Here is a 20431-nt window from a genome sequence, read left to right as displayed (position 1 = left end):
GGTGGAGGGAGGAGGGTTAGATTGTCAGTGATGGAGGGTGGAGGGTTAGATTGTCAGTGGTGGAGGGTGGAGGGTTAGATTGTCAGTGGAGCAGGGTTAGATTGTCAGTGATGGAGGATGGAGGGTTAGATTGTCAGTGGTGGAGGGTTAGATTGTCAGTGGTGGAGGGTGGAGGGATAGATTGTCAGTGGTGGAGGGATAGATTGTCAGTGATGGAGGGTTAGATTGTCAGTGGTGGAGGGTTAGATTGTCAGTGGTGGAGGGTTAGATTGTCAGTGGTGGAGGGTTAGATTGTTAGTGTTGGAGGGTTAGATTGTCAGTGGTGGAGGGATAGATTGTCAGTGGTGGAGGGTTAGATTGTCAGTGGTGGAGGGTGGAGGGTTAGATTGTCAGTGGTGGAGGGTTAGATTGTTAGTGGTGGAGGGTGGAGGGTTAGATTGTCAGTGGTGGAGGGTTAGATTGTTAGTGGTGGAGGGTGGAGGGTTAGATTGTCAGTGGTGGAGGGTTAGATTGTTGTGGTGGAGGGTTAGATTGTTAGTGGTGGAGGGTGGAGGGTTAGATTGTCAGTGGTGGAGGGTTAGATTGTTAGTGGTGGAGGGTTAGATTGTCAGTGGTGGAGGGATAGATTGTCAGTGGTGGAGGGTTAGATTGTCAGTGGTGGAGGGTGGAGGGTTAGATTGTCAGTGGTGGAGGGTTAGATTGTTAGTGGTGGAGGGTGGAGGGTTAGATTGTCAGTGGTGGAGGGTTAGATTGTCAGTGGTGGAGGGTTAGATTGTTAGTGGTGGAGGGTGGAGGGTTAGATTGTCAGTGGTGGAGGGTTAGATTGTTAGTGGTGGAGGGTGGAGGGTTAGATTGTCAGTGGTGGAGGGTTAGATTGTCAGTGGTGGAGGGAGGAGGGTTAGATTGTCAGTGGTGGAGGGTTAGATTGTTAGTGGTGGAGGGTGGAGGGTTAGATTGTCAGTGGTGGAGGATGGAGGGTTAGATTGTCAGTGGTGGAGGGTTAGATTGTCAGTGGTGGAGGGTTAGATTGTTAGTGGTGGAGGGTGGAGGGTTAGATTGTCAGTGGTGGAGGGTTAGATTGTCAGTGGTGGAGGGTTAGGTTGTCAGTGGTGGAGGGTGGAGGTTCAGAAAAACACACAAAAAACACACTACTGGAGAAAGTCGTCAAGAGGGGCTCCACAGGTCCTGATCTACATGTAGCAATGTATGGGCCATGGTTTCATCCCCTCTCCACTACAAGCGGCAGCATGCGGTCGGTCATTAATTTCAATGAACCATAAATCCGTTTAAGAGGAGAGATTTCATATCACTGATCCTCCCAGAGGGAAGTTGTAAAACCCTTTATTAGGCTAATCAGACATTGACTCCAGGGGGTGAAACAGAAACTACTGTTTATCCTTTAAGGTGGTATAATCTGAAATAATCATTAGAAAAACACTCTTCCTTGTAATGAAATCATACTTTCAAAAACACATTGTAAAACAATGTGCTTTGCATCTGTGCACGGTCTGTTTTTAATATCGTGACTTCGGTGATTTGTTTGTGTACTTTTTTTTTTATCATGTTGAGTTGTGCCTTGGGTGCCTGAAATGTGCTTTATGTATCAAATCAATTATCATGACTAGAAGCAGGTTCTCCTTGCAATATTAAAAAGGCGAGCAGCTCCTCAGGTGCAAAATACAAGACATACTTTGTAAGAAGTTCATTCACAGTTGCCAGCCATTTAATATTGTTCCAGAGGCTGATGAAACTACCCCTGAGGGTTATTGTGTTTCATTGAAGGAGACGCTCTATTCCAGCCATTAGTATGAGCCGTCCTCCCCTCAGTAGCCTCCACTGGTAGTAAGATGCCGTAAAGACAATATGAACTGTGATCATGATAATGTGAAGACAGACAGCAGCTAACTCCTAACAGAAAATACTATGAGTAGTTGACGTGGAGTCACAAATAGGCTACTGTTCATACCCAGCACACTACTGTTGATACCCAGTACACTACTGTTTATACCCAGTACACTACTGTTCATACCCAACACACTACTGTTGATGCCCAGTACACTACTGTTGATACCCAGTACACTACTGTTGATACCCAACACACTACTGTTGATACCCAGAACACTACTGTTGATGCCCAGTACACTACTGTTGATACCCAGTACACTACTGTTGATACCCAACACACTACTGTTTATACCCAGTACACTACTGTTGATACCCAACACACTACTGTTTATACCCAGTACACTACTGTTGATACCAGTACACTACTGTTTATACCCAGTACACTACTGTTCATACCCAACACACTACTGTTGATGCCCAGTACACTACTGTTGATACCCAGTACACTACTGTTGATACCCAACACACTACTGTTGATACCCAGTACACTACTGTTGATGCCCAGTACACTACTGTTGATACCCAGTACACTACTGTTGATACCAGTACACTACTGTTGATACCCAGCACACTACTGTTGATACCCAACACACTACTGTTTATACCCAACACACTACTGTTCATACCCAGTACACTACTGTATATACCAGTACACTACTGTTTATACCCAGTACACTACTGTTTATACCCAGTACACTACTGTTGATACCCAACACACTACTGTTACTACCCAACACACTACTGTTCATACCCAACACACTTCTGTTCATACCCAGTACACTACTGTATATACCAGTACACTACTGTTTATACCAGTACACTACTGTTGATACCCAGTACACTACTGTTGATACCCAACACACTACTGTTCATACCAGTACACTACTGTTACTACCCAACACACTACTGTTGATACCCAGTACACTACTGTTGATACCCAACACACTACTGTTCATACCAGTACACTACTGTTACTACCCAACACACTACTGTTGATACCCAGTACACTACTGTTTATACCCAGTTCACTACTGTTTATACCCAGTACACTACTGTTCATACCAGTACACTACTGTTTATACCAGTACACTACTGTTGATACCCAGTACACTACTGTTGATACCCAACACACTACTGTTCATACCAGTACACTACTGTTACTACCCAACACACTACTGTTGATACCCAACACACTACTGTTTATACCCAGTACACTACTGTTGATACCAGTACACTACTGTTTATACCCAGCACACTACTGTTGATACCCAACACACTACTGTTTATACCCAACACACTACTGTTCATACCCAGTACACTACTGTATATACCAGTACACTACTGTTTATACCCAGTAGACTACTGTTTATACCCAGTACACTACTGTTCATACCAGTACACTACTGTTTATACCAGTACACTACTGTTTATACCCAGTACACTACTGTTACTACCCAACACACTACTTTTGATACCCAACACACTACTGTTGATACCCAACACACTACTGTTACTACCCAACACACTACTGTTTATACCAGTACACTACTGTTTATACCAGTACACTACTGTTTATACCAGTACACTACTGTATATACCCAGTACACTACTGTATATACCCAGTACACTACTGTTCATACCAGTACACTATTGTATATACCCAGTACACTACTGTTTATACCAGTACACTACTGTTACTACCCAACACACTACTGTTGATACCCAGTACACTACTGTTACTACCCAACACACTACTGTTTATACCCAGTAAACTACTGTTTATACCCAGTAAACTACTGTTGATACCCAACACACTACTGTTGATACTCAACACACTACTGTTGATACCCAACACACTACTGTTGATACCCAACACACTACTGTTACTACCCAACACACTACTGTTGATACCCAACACACTACTGTTACTACCCAACACACTACTGTTGATACCCAACACACTACTGTTACTACCCAACACACTACTGTTACTACCCAACACACTACTGTTGATACCCAACACACTACTGTTACTACCCAACACACTACTGTTACTACCCAACACACTACTGTTGATACCCAACACACTACTGTTACTACCCAACACACTACTGTTGATACCCAACACACTACTGTTCATACCCAACACACTACTGTTCATACCCAGTACACTACTGTATATACCAGTACACTACTGTTGATACCCAGTACACTACTGTTGATACCCAACACACTACTGTTCATACCAGTACACTACTGTTACTACCCAACACACTACTGTTGATACCCAGTACACTACTGTTTATACCCAGTACACTACTGTTTATACCCAGTACACTACTGTTCATACCAGTACACTACTGTTTATACCAGTACACTACTGTTGATACCCAGTACACTACTGTTGATACCCAACACACTACTGTTCATACCAGTACACTACTGGTACTACCCAACACACTACTGTTGATACCCAATACACTACTGTTTATACCCAGTACACTACTGTTGATACCAGTACACTACTGTTTATACCCAGCACACTACTGCTGATACCCAACACACTACTGTTTATACCCAACACACTACTGTTCATACCCAGTACACACCTGTATATACCAGTACACTACTGTTTATACCCAGTACACTACTGTTTATACCCAGTACACTACTGTTCATACCAGTACACTACTGTTTATACCAGTACACTACTGTTTATACCCAGTACACTACTGTTACTACCCAACACACTACTGTTGATACCCAACACACTACTGTTACTACCCAACACACTACTGTTACTACCCAACACACTACTGTTTATACCAGTACACTACTGTTTATACCAGTACACTACTGTTTATACCAGTACACTACTGTATATACCCAGTACACTACTGTTTATACCAGTACACTACTGTTCATACCCAGTACACTACTGTTCATACCAGTACACTGCTGTATATACCCAGTACACTACTGTTTATACCAGTACACTACTGTTACTACCCAACACACTACTGTTGATACCCAGTACACTACTGTTTATACCCAGCACACTACTGTTGATACCCAACACACTACTGTTACTACCCAACACACTACTGTTACTACCCAACACACTACTGTTGATACCCAACACACTACTGTTGATACCAGTACACTACTGTTTATACCCAGTACACTACTGTATATACCCAACACACTACTGTTCATACCAGTACACTACTGTTTATACCAGTACACTACTGTTGATACCCAACACACTACTGTTTATACCAGTACACTACTGTTGATATCCAGTACACTACTGTTCATACCCAACACACTACTGTTACTACCCAACACACTACTGTTGATACCCAACACACTACTGTTGATACCAGTACACTACTGTTTATACCCAGTACACTACTGTTTATACCAGTACACTACTGTTGATACCCAACACACTACTGTTCATACCAGTACACTACTGTTGATACCCAACACACTACTGTTTATACCAGTACACTACTATTGATACCCAACGCACTACTGTTTATACCAGTACACTACTGTTGATACCCAACACACTACTGTTTATACCAGTACACTACTGTTTATACCCAGTACACTACTGTTCATACCAGTACACTACTGTTGATACCCAACACACTACTGTTCATACCAGTACACTACTGTTGATACCCAACACACTACTGTTACTACCCAACACACTACTGTTACTACCCAACACACTACTGTTGATATCCAACACACTACTGTTGATACCAGTACACTACTGTTTATACCCAGTACACTACTGTATATACCCAACACACTACTGTTCATACCAGTACACTACTGTTTATACCAGTACACTACTGTTGATACCCAACACACTACTGTTTATACCAGTACACTACTGTTGATACCCAGTACACTACTGTGCATACCCAACACACTACTGTTACTACCCAACACACTACTGTTGATACCCAACACACTACTGTTGATACCAGTACACTACTGTTTATACCCAGTACACTACTGTTTATACCAGTACACTACTGTTGATACCCAACACACTACTGTTCATACCAGTACACTACTGTTGATACCCAACACACTACTGTTTATACCAGTACACTACTATTGATACCCAACACACTACTGTTTATACCAGTACACTACTGTTACTACCCAACACACTACTGTTGATACCCAACACACTACTGTTCATACCAGTACACTACTGTTGATACCCAACACACTACTGTTTATACCAGTACACTACTGTTGATACCCAACACACTACTGTTTATACCAGTACACTACTGTTTATACCCAGTACACTACTGTTCATGCCAGTACACTACTGTTGATACCCAACACACTACTGTTACTACCCAACACACTACTGTTACTACCCAACACACTACTGTTGATACCCAACACACTACTGTTGATACCAGTACACTACTGTTGATACCCAACACACTACTGTTGATACCCAGTACACTACTGTTCATACCAACACACTACTGTTTATACCCAACACACTACTGTTTATACCCAACACACTACTGTTACTACCCAACACACTACTGTTCATACCAGTACACTACTGTATATACCCAGTACACTACTGTTGATACCCAGTACACTACTGTTTATACCAGTACACTACTGTTTATACCAGTACACTACTGTTGATACCCAACACACTACTGTTTATACCCAGTGCACTACTGTTTATACCAGTACACTACTGTTTATACCAGTACACTACTGTTGATACCCAACACACTACTGTTTATACCCAGTACACTACTGTTTATACCAGTACACTACTGTTTATACCAGTACACTACTGTTGATACCCAACACACTACTGTTGATACCCAGTACACTACTGTTTATACCCAGTACACTACTGTTCATACCAGTACACTACTGTTTATACCAGTAAACTACTGTTTATACCAGTACACTACTGTTAGTACCCAAAACACACTACTGTTCATACCTAGCAATACATTGCTTAATTCTAAGTAGTGTGCTAGTTTAGATACACAAACACACCACCACACACACACACACACCAACACACACACAGACTTACCACGTACACGTAGTAGAATTGCATGTCCTGACTCACAGGCTGTTACATCTGCATCACTGAAGAACATCCTCCATCAGAGACTAAAATCATAACAGAAAAATACTGTCTCTTCCTTTCTCCTCTCTTCTCTTGTCCTCAGGTCTCAGAGAAAGGAGTAAAGTATCTCTCTTTTACTATTTCATCTCCTCTTCTCTTCTCCTCAGGTCTCAGAGAAAGCAGTCAAGTATCTCTCATTTACTATATCCTCTTCTCCTTTCCTTTCTTCTCAGGTCACAGACAGTAAGTGTTTCTTCTCTCTCCTTCTCATCTGTAAAAACAACAACTATTGGTCAGTAGAATTGTCCTTCAGTGAACGAACAGCTTCAGCCCTGCATGTTGTGGTTGTGTTTCCACTGTCTGATGATAGAGCTGTGCTTCCTGCATTTGCGGCCACCGCATGTGTATTGTGAGAGAGAAAGAGTGTGTGTTATGTGACAGATAACGCGCGGTGTACACTGTGCGTTAAGAAACAGGAAGCGTGGAGAGAGAGAGAGAGAAAGAAAGAGAGAGAGACAGTTAGGCAACAACAAATTCAATCCCTTTTAGACAACTTCCTGGACAAAACATTTCACTCTAATAGTGAAGGTGTAAACTTTGCAGTAGAAAATCTAAACAGTACAGTATATATGACCTCTCAGCTTCCCTATCAAATCTAAAAATGTCAAACAGAAAACGGAAGAAAATTAACAACAATGACAAATGGTTTGATGAAGAACAAAAAACCTAAGAAAGAAATTGAGAAACATATCGAACCAAAAACACAGAGACCCAGAAAACCTGAATCTACACATTCACTATGGTGAATCACTAAAACAATACAGAAATACACTATGGAAAAAGAAGGAACAGCACGTCAGAAATCAGCTCAACGTAATTGAAGAATCCATAGACTCTAACCATTTCTGGAAAAATGTGAAAACTCTAAACAAACAACAACACGAAGAGTTATATTTCCAAAACAGAGATGTATCGGTAAACCACTTATCCAATCTTTTTGGCTCTATAACAAAGAACAAACAGCAGCAAGATATACGTTATCAAATACAAATCATAGAATCAACTATTAAAGACCAGAACCCATTGGATTCTCCAATTACATTGAATGAACTACAGGACTAAATACAAACCCTCCAACCCAAAAAGGCCTGTTGTGTTGATGGCATCCAAAATGAAATTATAAAATATACAAACCACAAATTCCAATTGGCTATACTTAAGCTCTTTAACATTATCATTAACAGCAGGCTCGTACATTTCCTCAGTGAAAACAATGTAATGAGCAAATGTCAAATTGGCTTTTTCCAAATTACCGTACGACAGACCACGTATTCACCCTGCACACCCTAATTGACAAAAAATCTAACCAAAACAAAGGTAAAGTCTTCTTTCTCATGCTTTGTTTTCAAAAATGCTTTTGACTCAATTTGGCATGAGGGTCTGCTTTACAAATTGATGGAAAGTGGTGTTGGGGGAAAAACATATAGCATTATAAAATCCATGTACACAAACAACACGTGTTTCGGTTAAAATTGGCACAAAAAAAAGTATATTTCTTTCCACAGGGCCGTGGGGTGAGACAGGGATGCAGCTTAAGCCCCACCCTCTTCAACATATATCAACAAATTGGCGAGGGCACTAGAACAGTCTGCAGCACCCGGCCTCACCCTACTAGAATCTGAAGTCAAATGTCCACTGTTTGCTGATGATCTGGTGCATATGTCCCCAACCAAGGAGGGCCTACAGCAGCACCTAGATCTTCTGCACAGATTCTGCCAAACCTGGGCCCTGACAGTAAAACTCAGTAAGACCAAAATAATGGGGTTCCAAAAAATGTCCAGTCGCCAGGACCACAAATACAAATTCCGTCTAGACACAGTTGCCCTAGAGCACACAAAAAAACTATACATACCTCGGCCTAAACATCAGCACGACAGGTAACTTCTACAAAACTCTGAACGATCTGAGAGACAAGGCAAGAAGTGCCTCTATGCCATCAAAAGGAACATAAAATTTGACATACCAATTAGCATCTGGCAAAAAATACTTAAATCAGTTATAGAACCCATTGCCATTTATGGTTGTGAGGTCTGGGGTCCGCATACCAACCAAGAAATCACAAAATGGCACAAACACTAAATTGAGACTCTGCATGCATAATTTTGCAAAAACATCCTCCGTGTACAACGTAAAACACCAAATAGCCAATACCTGCTAATTATCAAAATCCAGGAAAGAGCCATTAAATTCTACAACCACCTAAATGGAACAAAGCCATCACCTACAGAGAGATGAACCTGGAGAAGAGTTCCCTAAGCAAGCTGGTCCTGGGGCTCTGTTCACAAATACAAACACACCCCACAGAGCCCCAGGACAGCAACACAATTAGACCCAAGCAAATCATGAGAAAACAAAAAGATAATTACTGACACATTGGGAAGAATTAACGAAGAAACGGAGCAACTAGAATGTTATTTGGTCCTAAACAGAGAGTACACTGGCAGAATACCTGACCACTGTGACTGACACAAACTTAAGGAAAGTTTTGACTATGTACAGACTCAGTGAGCATAGCCTTGCTATTGAGAAAGGCTGCCGTAAGCAGACTTGGCTCTCAAGAGAAGACTATGTTTACACTGCCCACAAAATTAGGTGGATACTGAGCTGCACTTCCTAACTTCCTGCCAAATGTAAAACCATATCAGATTACACAGACCAATAAAGAATTTGATAACGAACCCAATTTTGATCAACTCTTACTGGGTGAAATATCATTGTGTTTCATCTGAGCAGCAAGATGTTGCCTGTTGCCACTTTTGTTTATTATCTCGTTCACTTGATTTGGCAATGTTAACATATGTTTCCCTTGCCAATAAAGCCCTTATATGAGAGAGACAGAGAGAGAGAGAGAGAGAGAGAGAGAGAGAGAGAGAGAGAGAGAGAGAGAGAGAGAGACTATATACATACACTATATACACACACACTATAACTACACACACTATATACACACTTTATATACACACACCATTAATACACACGCCATAAACACACTATATACACACACTATATATACACACACTATATATACACTTTATATACACACATTATATATACACACACTGACACACACTATATATACACACACTATATATACACACACTATACATACAGTACACACACAATATATACACACAATATATATAGACACACACTATATATACACACTATACAGTGCCTTGCGAAAGTATTCGGCCCCCTTGAACTTTGCGACCTTTTGCCACATTTCAGGCTTCAAACATAAAGATATAAAACTGTATTTTTTTGTGAAGAATTAACAACAAGTGGGACACAATCAGGAAGTGGAACGACATTTATTGGATATTTCAAACTTTTTTAACAAATCAAAAACTGAAAAATTGGGCGTGCAAAATTATTCAGCCCCCTTAAGTTAGTACTTTGTAGCGCCACCTTTTGCTGCGATTACAGCTGTAAGTCGCTTGGGGTATGTCTCTATCAGTTTTGCACATCGAGAGACTGAAATGTTTTCCCATTCCTCCTTGCAAAACAGCTCGAGCTCAGTGAGGTTGGATGGAGAGCATTTGTGAACAGCAGTTTTCAGTTCTTTCCACAGATTCTCATTTGGATTCAGGTCTGGACTTTGACTTGGCCATTCTAACACCTGGATATGTTTATTTTTGAACCATTCCATTGTAGATTTTGCTTTATGTTTTGGATCATTGTCTTGTCGGAAGACAAATCTCCGTCCCAGTCTCAGGTCTTTTGCAGACTCCATCAGGTTTTCTTCCAGAATGGTCCTGTATTTGGCTCCATCCATCTTCCCATCAATTTTAACCATCTTCCCTGTCCCTGCTGAAGAAAAGCAGGCCCAAACCATGATGCTGCCACCAGGGTGATGTTCAGGGTGATGAGCTGTGTTGCTTTTACGCCAAACGTTATGTTTTGCATTGTTGCCAAAAAGTTCAATTTTGGTTTCATCTGACCAGAGCACCTTCTTCCACATGTTTGATGTGTCTCCCAGGTGGCTTGTGGTAAACTTTAAACAACACTTTTTATGGATATCTTTAAGAAATGGCTTTCTTCTTGCCACTCTTCCATAAAGGCCAGATTTGTGGAATATATGACTGATTGTTGTCCTATGGACAGAGTCTCCCACCTCAGCTGTAGATCTCTGCAGTTCATCCAGAGTGATCATGGGCCTTTTGGCTGCATCTCTGATCAGTCTTCTCCTTGTATGAGCTGAAAAAAATACAGTTTTATATTTTTATGTTTGAAGCCTGAAATGTGGCAAAAGGTCGCAAAGTTCAAGGGGGCCGAATACTTTTGCAAGGCACTGTAGATACACACACTATATATACACACTATATTTACAGGCTAGAGGTTGACCGATTAATCGGAATGGCCGATTAGTTAGGGCCGATTTCAAGTTTTCATAACAATCGGAAATCGGTATTTTTGGGCAACCGATTTGCCGATTTAAAAAATGTATTTAAAAAATGTGACCTTTATTTAAATAGGCAATTCAGTTAAGAACACATTCTTATTTTCAATGATGGCCTAGGAACGGTGGGTTAACTGCCTCGTTCAGGGGCAGAACGACAGATTTTCACCTTGTCAGCTCGGGTGATCCAATCTTGCAACCTTACAGTTAACTAGTCCAACGCAATAACGACCTGCCTCTCTCTCGTTGCACTCCACAAGGAGACTGCCTGTTATGTGAATGCAGTAAGCCAAGGTAAGTTGCTAGCTAGCATTAAACTTATCTTATAAAAAACAATCAATCATAATCACTAGTTAACTACACATGGTTGATGATATTACTAGATATTATCTAGCGTGTCCTGCGTTGCATATAATCTGACTGAGTATACAAGCATACAAATATCTAAGTATCTGACTGAGCGGTGGTAGGCAGAAGCAGGCGCGTAAACATTCAATCAAACAGCACTTTCGTGCGTTTTGCCAGCAGCTCTTTGTTGTGCGTCAAGCTTTGCGCTGTTTATGACTTCAAGCCTATCAACTCCCGAGATTAGGCTGGTGTAACCGATGTGAAAAGGCTAGCTAGTTAGCGCGCGCTAATAGCGTTTTAAACGTCACCCACTCTGAACCTTCCAGTAGTTGTTCCCCTTGCTCTGCATGGGTAATGCTGCTTCGATGGTGGCTGTTGTCGTTGTGTTGCTGGTTCGAGCCCAGGGAGGAGCGAGGAGAGGGAGGGAAGCTATACTGTTACACTGGCAATACTAAAGTGCCTATAAGAACATCCAATAGTCAAAGGTTAATGAAATACCAATGGTATAGAGGGAAATAGTCCTATAATTCCTATAATAACTACAACCTAAAACTTCTTACCTTCTTACCTATTGAAGACTCATATGTTCTCATGTTCTGAGCAAGGAACTGAAACGTTAGCTTTCTTACATAGCACATATTGCACTTTTACTTTCTTCTCCAACACTTTGTTTTTGCATTATTTAAACCAAATTGAACATGTTTTATTATTTATTTGAGGCTAAATTCATTTTATTGATGTATTATATTAAGTTAAATAAGTGTTTATTCAGTATTGTTGTAATTGTCATTATTACAAATAAAACGGCAAAAAAAAATCGGTCATTAATCGGTATTGGCTTTTTTGGTCCTCCAATAATCGGCATCAGTATCGGCGTTGAAAAATCATAATCGGTCGACCTCTAATACAGACACTATATATACACATACGGGCTCACCTATCTCTAGACGTTATCATCCTGCTGCCACTGGATTAGGAAGAACTAAATTATTCATGACCAAAATTACTTCAGATTATACAGGTAAAAAATTGCAATCCCAGAATTGCACAGAATAGTCAGGATAACTGTATTGCATTACTGAATAGGTTTATGGGATTATTGGGATTTTACATATCAAATAGCAAAAGTATTTCCAGCATGAGGTGTTTATAATCGGTATGCATAACATATATATTTTTGTTTTGGACTGAGAACAATCATATGGGACCACAGTGATGTTCAATGGTGATTTTAAACATCCCAACTGCTGCCAATCCCATGGGAATCTAATTCTAGAATAGAACCCTTGGAATAGCTGTCAAAATTCCACCAACGCCACCAAAGGCAACAGGACTGCATCAATAAAACCGTAGTACCTTTTATCTCCAATGTGGTGCCCGCTTCACGACTGTCATGGTGTGCTTGGACCATGTTAGTTTGTTGGTGATGTGGACACCAAGGAATTTGAGGGTACTGATAAAATGTTATTTGATTAGAGTGATCTGTCCACTAGGTGGTGACAGACTCTAATAGTTTCCTACAGGCGAGGGGCTTAGATCAGCACTCAATTTCCTATGCAGTGAACTACTTTTTACTTTTAAGCTGGTCAAAGGTAGTGCACTATGTAGGGAACAGGGTGCCATTTGGGATGAAGGCACTATGTAGGGAACAGGGTGCCATTTGGGACGAAGGCACTATGTTATATAAGTTTGTTTTGGTATGAATAATGAGCTGTTACGTCTCTGTGAACTCAGCTCGTTAAAGAAATACCCTTCCTCTAGTTACAGATGTTAATCTGAGGGAAATACAGACAGACTACCACCACGCAGACAGACTACCACCACTATGCAGATAGACTACCACCACCACGCAGACAGACTACCACCACCACGCAGACAGACTACCACCACTACGCAGATAGACTACCACCACCACGCAGACAGACTACCACCACTATGCAGATAGACTACCACCACCACTATGCAGATAGACTACCACCACCACGCAGACAGACTACCACCACCACGCAGACAGACTACCACCACTACGCAGATAGACTACCACCACCACGCAGACAGACTACCACCACTATGCAGATAGACTACCACCACCACTATGCAGATAGACTACCACCACCACGCAGACAGACTACCACCACCACGCAGACAGACTACCACCACTACGCAGATAGACTACCACCACCACGCAGACAGACTACCACCACTATGCAGATAGACTACCACCACTATGCAGACAGACTACCACCACCATACAGACAGACTACCACCACTATGCAGATAGACAACCACCACTATGCAGATAGATTACCACCACTACACATATAGACTACACAGTCTGAAATACAGACTCCCACCACAACACATATAGACTACATAGTCTGAAATACAGACAGACTATCACTACACATATAGACTACATAGTCTGAAATACAGACTCCCACCACTACACATATAGACTACACAGTCTGAAATACAGACAGACTAACACATCAGTCTATGTCATGGATTGAGCAGGTGTCCTTAATGTTTTGTCAGTGTATTATAATATATTAAGTGTTGCTCAGTGTCGGTGACTGAAAAAGGCACGTCGTTGGTGAAATTGAAAAAGATTCCTGGGATTTGGATGACTTCTCATTTGTCTTATAGAGACATAGGATGATAGAGCCTGTTTTCCCCCATGACTTCTCATTTGTCTTATAGAGACATAGGATGATAGAGCCTGTGTTCCCCCATGACTTCTCATTTGTCTTATAGAGACATAGGATGATAGAGCCTGTGTTCCCCCATGACTTCTCATTTGTCTTATAGAGACATAGGATGATAGAGCCTGTGTTCCCCCATGACTTCTCATTTGTCTTATAGAGACATAGGATGATAGAGCCTGTTTTCCCCCATGACTTCTCATTTGTCTAATAGAGACATAGGATGATAGAGCCTGTGTTCCCCCATGACTTCTCATTTGTCTTATAGAGACATAGGATGATAGAGCCTGTTTTCCCCCATGACTTCTCATTTGTCTTATAGAGACATAGGATGATAGAGCCTGTTTTCCCCCATGACTTCTCATTTGTCTTATAGAGACATAGGATGATAGAGCCTGTGTTCCCCCATGACTTCTCATTTGTCTTATAGAGACATAGGATGATAGAGCCTGTTTTCCCCCATGACTTCTCATTTGTCTAATAGAGACATAGGATGATAGAGCCTGTTTTCCCCCATGACTTCTCATTTGTCTAATAGAGACATAGGATGATAGAGCCTGTTTTCCCCCATGACTTCTCATTTGTCTAATAGAGACATAGGATGATAGAGCCTGTTTTCCCCCATGACTTCTCATTTGTCTTATAGAGACATAGGATGATAGAGCCTGTTTTCCCCCAGAAATGTTCTTTAATTCAGGAAGCTCAGATACGACAATAACTGGTCGGGAAAGAAACTCAATCAACATCCATAGAAAACAAGCAGTGATAAGCAAGAAAAATAATTTATTTGAATGATATAATCATTTTCATGACATTGGCAAGACATATATAGCGGCATGTGTTTCAACCAACAGCTACATAAACCACACTGCTGGATCTGAAAATGAAGGTGGAAAACTTTCCTAATCATAATATATGCACTTCCAATTTTTTATTTAAATGATGTCCTTCCAATGAGAAATAACAAAAATAGAATAATTTCAAGAACTCTCTCTTTCTTTCTCTTTTGAGTAGTGTAATACTAAAACCACTTATTTTGTGTGGGTAAGGGGGGCGTTTTCTGTACGCGGTTTTTACTTCAAACTTTATTACTGTCCTGGGCCCATTTACACAAAGCGTCTCAGAGCAAGAGTACTAATCTGGGATCAGTTTTCACTTTTAAATCATAATGAATAAGATTACATGGTTACAGGGTGGACCTGATCCTAGATCAGCACTCCTGCTCTGAGATGCTTTGTGGTTATGAGTCCTGGTCCTGTACAGCCACAGCTCTGGGAGCAGTTTTCTAGTTCTCTGTTATACACTGAACAAAAATATAAACGCAACATGTAAAGTGTTGGTCCCATGTTTCGTGAGCTGAAATAAAAGATCCCAGACATTTTCCATGCGCATGAAAAGCTTATTTCTCTCAGATTTTGTCCACAAATTTGTTTACATCCATGTTAGTGAGCATTTCTCCTTTGCCAAGATCATCCATTCACCTGACAGGTGTGGCATATCAAGAAGCTGATTAAACAGCGTGACCAGGTGCACCTTGTGCTGGGGACAATAAAAGGCAGTTTTGTCACACAACACAATGCCACAGATGTCTCAAATTTTGAGGGAGCGTGCAATTGGCACAGGTGCACCTTGTGCTGGGGGACAATAAAAGGCAGTTTTGTCACACAACACAATGCCACAGATGTCTCAAATTTTGAGGGAGCGTGCAATTGGCACAGGTGCACCTTGTGCTGGGGGACAATAAAAGGCAGTTTTGTCACACAACACAATGCCACAGATGTCTCAAGTTTTGAGGGAGCGTGCAATTGGCACAGGTGCACCTTGTGCTGGGGGACAATAAAAGGCAGTTTTGTCAAACAACCCAATGCCACAGATGTCTCAAGTTTTGAGGGAGCGTGCAATTGGCATGCTGACTGCAGGAATGTCCACCAGAGCTGTTGCCAGGGAATTTAATGTTCATTTCTCTACAGTAAACCGCCTCCAATGTTGTTTTAAAGAATTTGGCAGTACTTCCAACCGGCCTCGTGCAACAACGCCAGCCCAGGACCTCAACATCCGACTTCTTCACCTGTGGGATCGTCTGAGATCAGTCACCCATCACCCGGACAGCTGATGAAACTGAGGAGTATTTCTGTCTGTAATAAATCCATATTGTGGGAAAAAACACATTCTGATTGTCTGGGCCTGGCACCCCTGCCCAGTTATGTGAAATCCATAGATTAGGGCTTCATGAATGTATGTCAATTGACTGATTTCCTTCTATGAACTGTAACTCAGTCTTTGAAATTGTTGTGTTTACATTTTTGTTCAGTATACTTAGGGCCAGGAGTTTTCCCTGACCGCGTGACCTGACTTGGACAAATTCCAGGCCTCTACTAGTAATAGTTGTAGGCTATTTGCTTTACGACAGCATTTAACTAGGGCCCAGAGATTGTCTTGCATGTTCAGGTGATGTGGTGAGGAACACTACGGTGATAGATATCAGTCAAAATGTTGTGAATTAATGAAATGGTTTGACAGAAATGTATCTCCATAAGAAACTCCTGGCCCTAATCATGCTATCAGCTCCATATGTAATATGAATACAGGCAGTCTGATGGTATATACAGATTAACACTTCAACATACTGTTGCTTTAGAGAGTGTGAACAAATCTCAGATGAAAGTGTCTCACTATTCCAGTGCACTACTTTTGACCAGAGCCAATTTACCCATTGAAGAACCCTTTTTGGTTCCTGGTAAGAACCCTTTTTGGTTCCTGGTAGAACCCTTTTGGTTCCTGGTAGAACCTTTTTGGTTCCTGGTAGAACCCTTTTTAGTTCCTGGTAGAACCCTTTTTAGTTCCAGGTAAAACTCTTTTGGGCTCCATGGTGAAACCTCTGTGAAAAGGGTTCTACATGGAACTCAAAGGGGTTCTACCTGGAACCAAAATGGTTCTACCAGGAACCAAAAAAGGTTCTTCAAAGGGTTCTCCTACGGAGACAACCGAGGAACCTTTTTTGCACATTCTTGTCTAACAGTGTATGTAGAAGTAGTGCACTAGATAGGGAATAGGGTGTCATTTAAGATCAAGTCTTAAGAACTATATTTCTGTTTGTTTGTATAGCGTCATGATGACCAGATGGTTGGTAACAGCTTGTTGTGTGGCAGTTTGATGTCGCCGCAGAAACAAGATATAAAACACAAACTGGCAATGTGGCCATTTCTGTCTGTTCTCCCCCTCTCTCTCTCTCTGTCTCTCTCTGTCTCTCTCTGTCTGTTCTCCCCCTCTCTCTCTCTCTCTCTCTCTCGCTCTGTCTATCTCTGTCTGTTCTCCCCCTCTCTCTCTCTCTCTCTCTCTCTCTGTCTCTCTCTGTCTCTCTCTCTCTCTTTCTCTCTCTGTCTGTTCTCCCCCTCTCTCTCTCTCTCTCTCTCTCTCGCTCTGTCTCTCTCTGTCTGTTCTCCCCCTCCCTCTCTCTCTCTCTCTCTCTCTCTCTGTCTGTCTCTGGCAAGTGGGCATTTCTGTCTGTTCTCCCCCCCCCTCTCTCGCTCTCTGTCTGTCTCTCTCTCTCTGTCTGTCTCTCTGTCTCTCTCTGGCAAGTGGGCATTTCTGTCTGTTCTCCCCCCCTCTCTCTCGCTCTCTGTCTGTCTCTCTCTCTCTGTCTGTCTCTCTCTGGCAAGTGGGCATTTCTGTCTGTTCTCCCCTTCTCTCTCTCTCTCTGTCTGTCTCTCTGTCTCTCTCTGGCAAGTGGGCATTTCTGTCTGTTCTCCCCCTCTCTCTCTCTCTCTGTCTGTCTCTCTGTCTCTCTCTGGCAAGTGGGCATTTCTGTCTGTTCTCCCCCTCTCTCTCTCTCTGTCTGTCTCTCTGTCTCTCTCTGGCAAGTGGGCATTTCTGTCTGTTCTCCCCCTCTCTCTCTCTGTCTGTCTGTCTCTGTCTCTCTCTGGCAAGTGGGCATTTCTGTCTGTTCTCCCCTCTCTCTCTCTGTCTGTCTGTCTCTGTCTCTCTCTGTCTGTCTGTCTCTGTCTCTCTCTGTCTCTCTCTGTCTCTCTCTGGCAAGTGGGCATTTCTGTCTGTTCTCCCCCTCTCTCTCTCTCTCTCTCTGTCTGTCTCTGTCTCTCTCTCTGTCTCTCTCTCTCTCTGTCTCTCTCTTTCTCTCTCTTTCTCTCTCTCTCTCTTTCTCTCTCTCGCTCTGTCTCTCTCTCTGTCTCTTTCTCTCTCTCTGTATCTCTCTCTCTCTGTATCTCTCTGTCTCTCTCTGTCTGTCTCTCTGTCTCTCTCTCTGTCTCTCTCTCTGTCTCTCTCTCTCTCTCTCTCTGTCTCTCTCTGTCTCTCTGTCTCTCTCGCTCTGTCTCTCTCTCTGTCTCTCTCTGTCTCTTTCTCTCTCTCTGTATCTCTCTCGCTCTGTCTCTCTCTGTCTCTCTGTCTCTTTCTCTCTCTTTCCTCTCTCTCTCGCTCTCTTTCCTCTCTCTCTGTATCTCTCTCTCTCTGTCTCTCTCTCTGTCTCTTTCTCTCTCTTTCTCTCTCTCTCGCTCTCTTTTCTCTCTCTGTATCTCTCTCTCTCTGTCTCTCTCTCTGTCTCTTTCTCTCTCTTTCTCTCTCGCTCTCTTTCTCTCGCTCTGTCTCTCTCTGTCTCTCTCTCTGTCTGTATCTCTCTCTCTCGCTCTCTTTCTCTCTCTCTGTATCTCTCTCTCTCTGTCTCTCTCTCTGTATCTCTCTCTCTCTTTCTCTCTCTCTGTATCTCTCTCTCTCTTCTCTCTCTCTGTATCTCTCCTCTCTTTCTCTCTCTTTCTCTCTCTCTCTCTCTCGCTCTGTCTCTCTCTGTCTCTCTCTCTGTCTCTTTCTCTCTCTTTCTCTCTCTCTCGCTCTCTTTCTCTCTCTCTGTATCTCTCTCTCTCTGTCTCTCTCTCTGTATCTCTCTCTCTCTTTCTCTCTCTTCCAGACTTGTATTGTTCTGTGGGGAGTTTGTGGAAAGCTTAGAGTGTTCTCCATATGAGTCACAAAACAAACAAAAAACAGAGGGGGGAGAGGGGAGGAGAGAAGAAAAAGAGAAGAGGGAGAGAGGGGAGAGAGAAGAAAAAAGGGGAGGGGAGGAGAGAAGAAAAAAGGGGAGGGGAGAAGAACAAGATGGATGGAGCTTGTATTAATCCAACTGTGGACCCCTCTTTCAGAGGGGTCAGTCCTACACAGTCCTACACGTTTGATTAGTGTGTGTGTGTGTGTGTGTGTGTGGGTTTAGGGCTAGAATCTGTAACTGGATTGAGCGTTACAGTATATAATAAGTACTAAGCCATCACGGTCTTGGGTTAAGTCCTCTATTTCTCTTCTCCAACTCCCTTTCTCTCTCTCTCTCTCTTTCTCTCTTTTTCTTTCTCTCTCCCTCTTCTTTCTCTCTATCATGGTCCTTGTTTTTCATGAAGAATATAGAGGTACAGCAGAGATTAATAGTAGTAGGAATAGTGATGACCATTACTGTAATAACCATAGTATATGACCACAGTATACAGTATTACCGTAATAACCGTAATAGGCACTGTAGATGATAGTAGTAACCATAGTATACAGTATTATCGTAATAACCACAGTATATTACAGTAGTAACCATAGTATACAGTATTACCGTAATAACCATCATAAGCACAGTATAAGACAATGGTAACCATAGTATACAGTATTACCGTAATAACCACAGTATATTACAGTAGTAACCATAGTATACAGTATTACCGTAATAACCATCATAAGCACAGTATAAGACAATGGTAACCATAGTATACAGTATTACCATAATAACCACAGTATATTACAGTAGTACCCATAGTATACAGTATTACTGTAATAACCACAGTATATTACAGTAGTAACCATAGTATACAGTATTACCGTAATAACCACAGT

At 41.9% G+C, this 20431-nt stretch overlaps 1 protein-coding gene across 2 annotated transcripts in view; it reads right to left on the bottom strand.

The window, feature by feature from the left end:
- LOC109906818 (rho GTPase-activating protein 6) overlaps positions 1-7466 on the bottom strand; it is a 135580-nt gene extending 128114 nt beyond the window's left edge. For both annotated transcript variants that reach the window (XM_031791796.1, XM_031791797.1), the window contains exon 1: positions 7013-7466. In XM_031791796.1, coding sequence (XP_031647656.1) covers positions 7013-7036 — 24 coding nt within the window. In that variant the 5' untranslated portion in view covers positions 7037-7466. The remainder of the gene's footprint in view (positions 1-7012) is intronic.
- Positions 7467-20431: the final 12965 nt, after the last annotated feature.

Source organism: Oncorhynchus kisutch, linkage group LG16 (assembly GCF_002021735.2).
Source record: "Oncorhynchus kisutch isolate 150728-3 linkage group LG16, Okis_V2, whole genome shotgun sequence".
NCBI lineage: Eukaryota > Metazoa > Chordata > Actinopteri > Salmoniformes > Salmonidae > Oncorhynchus > Oncorhynchus kisutch.
The sequence above is the reverse complement of the archived record's forward strand: the minus strand, read 5'-3'. Positions and strand labels throughout refer to the sequence as shown.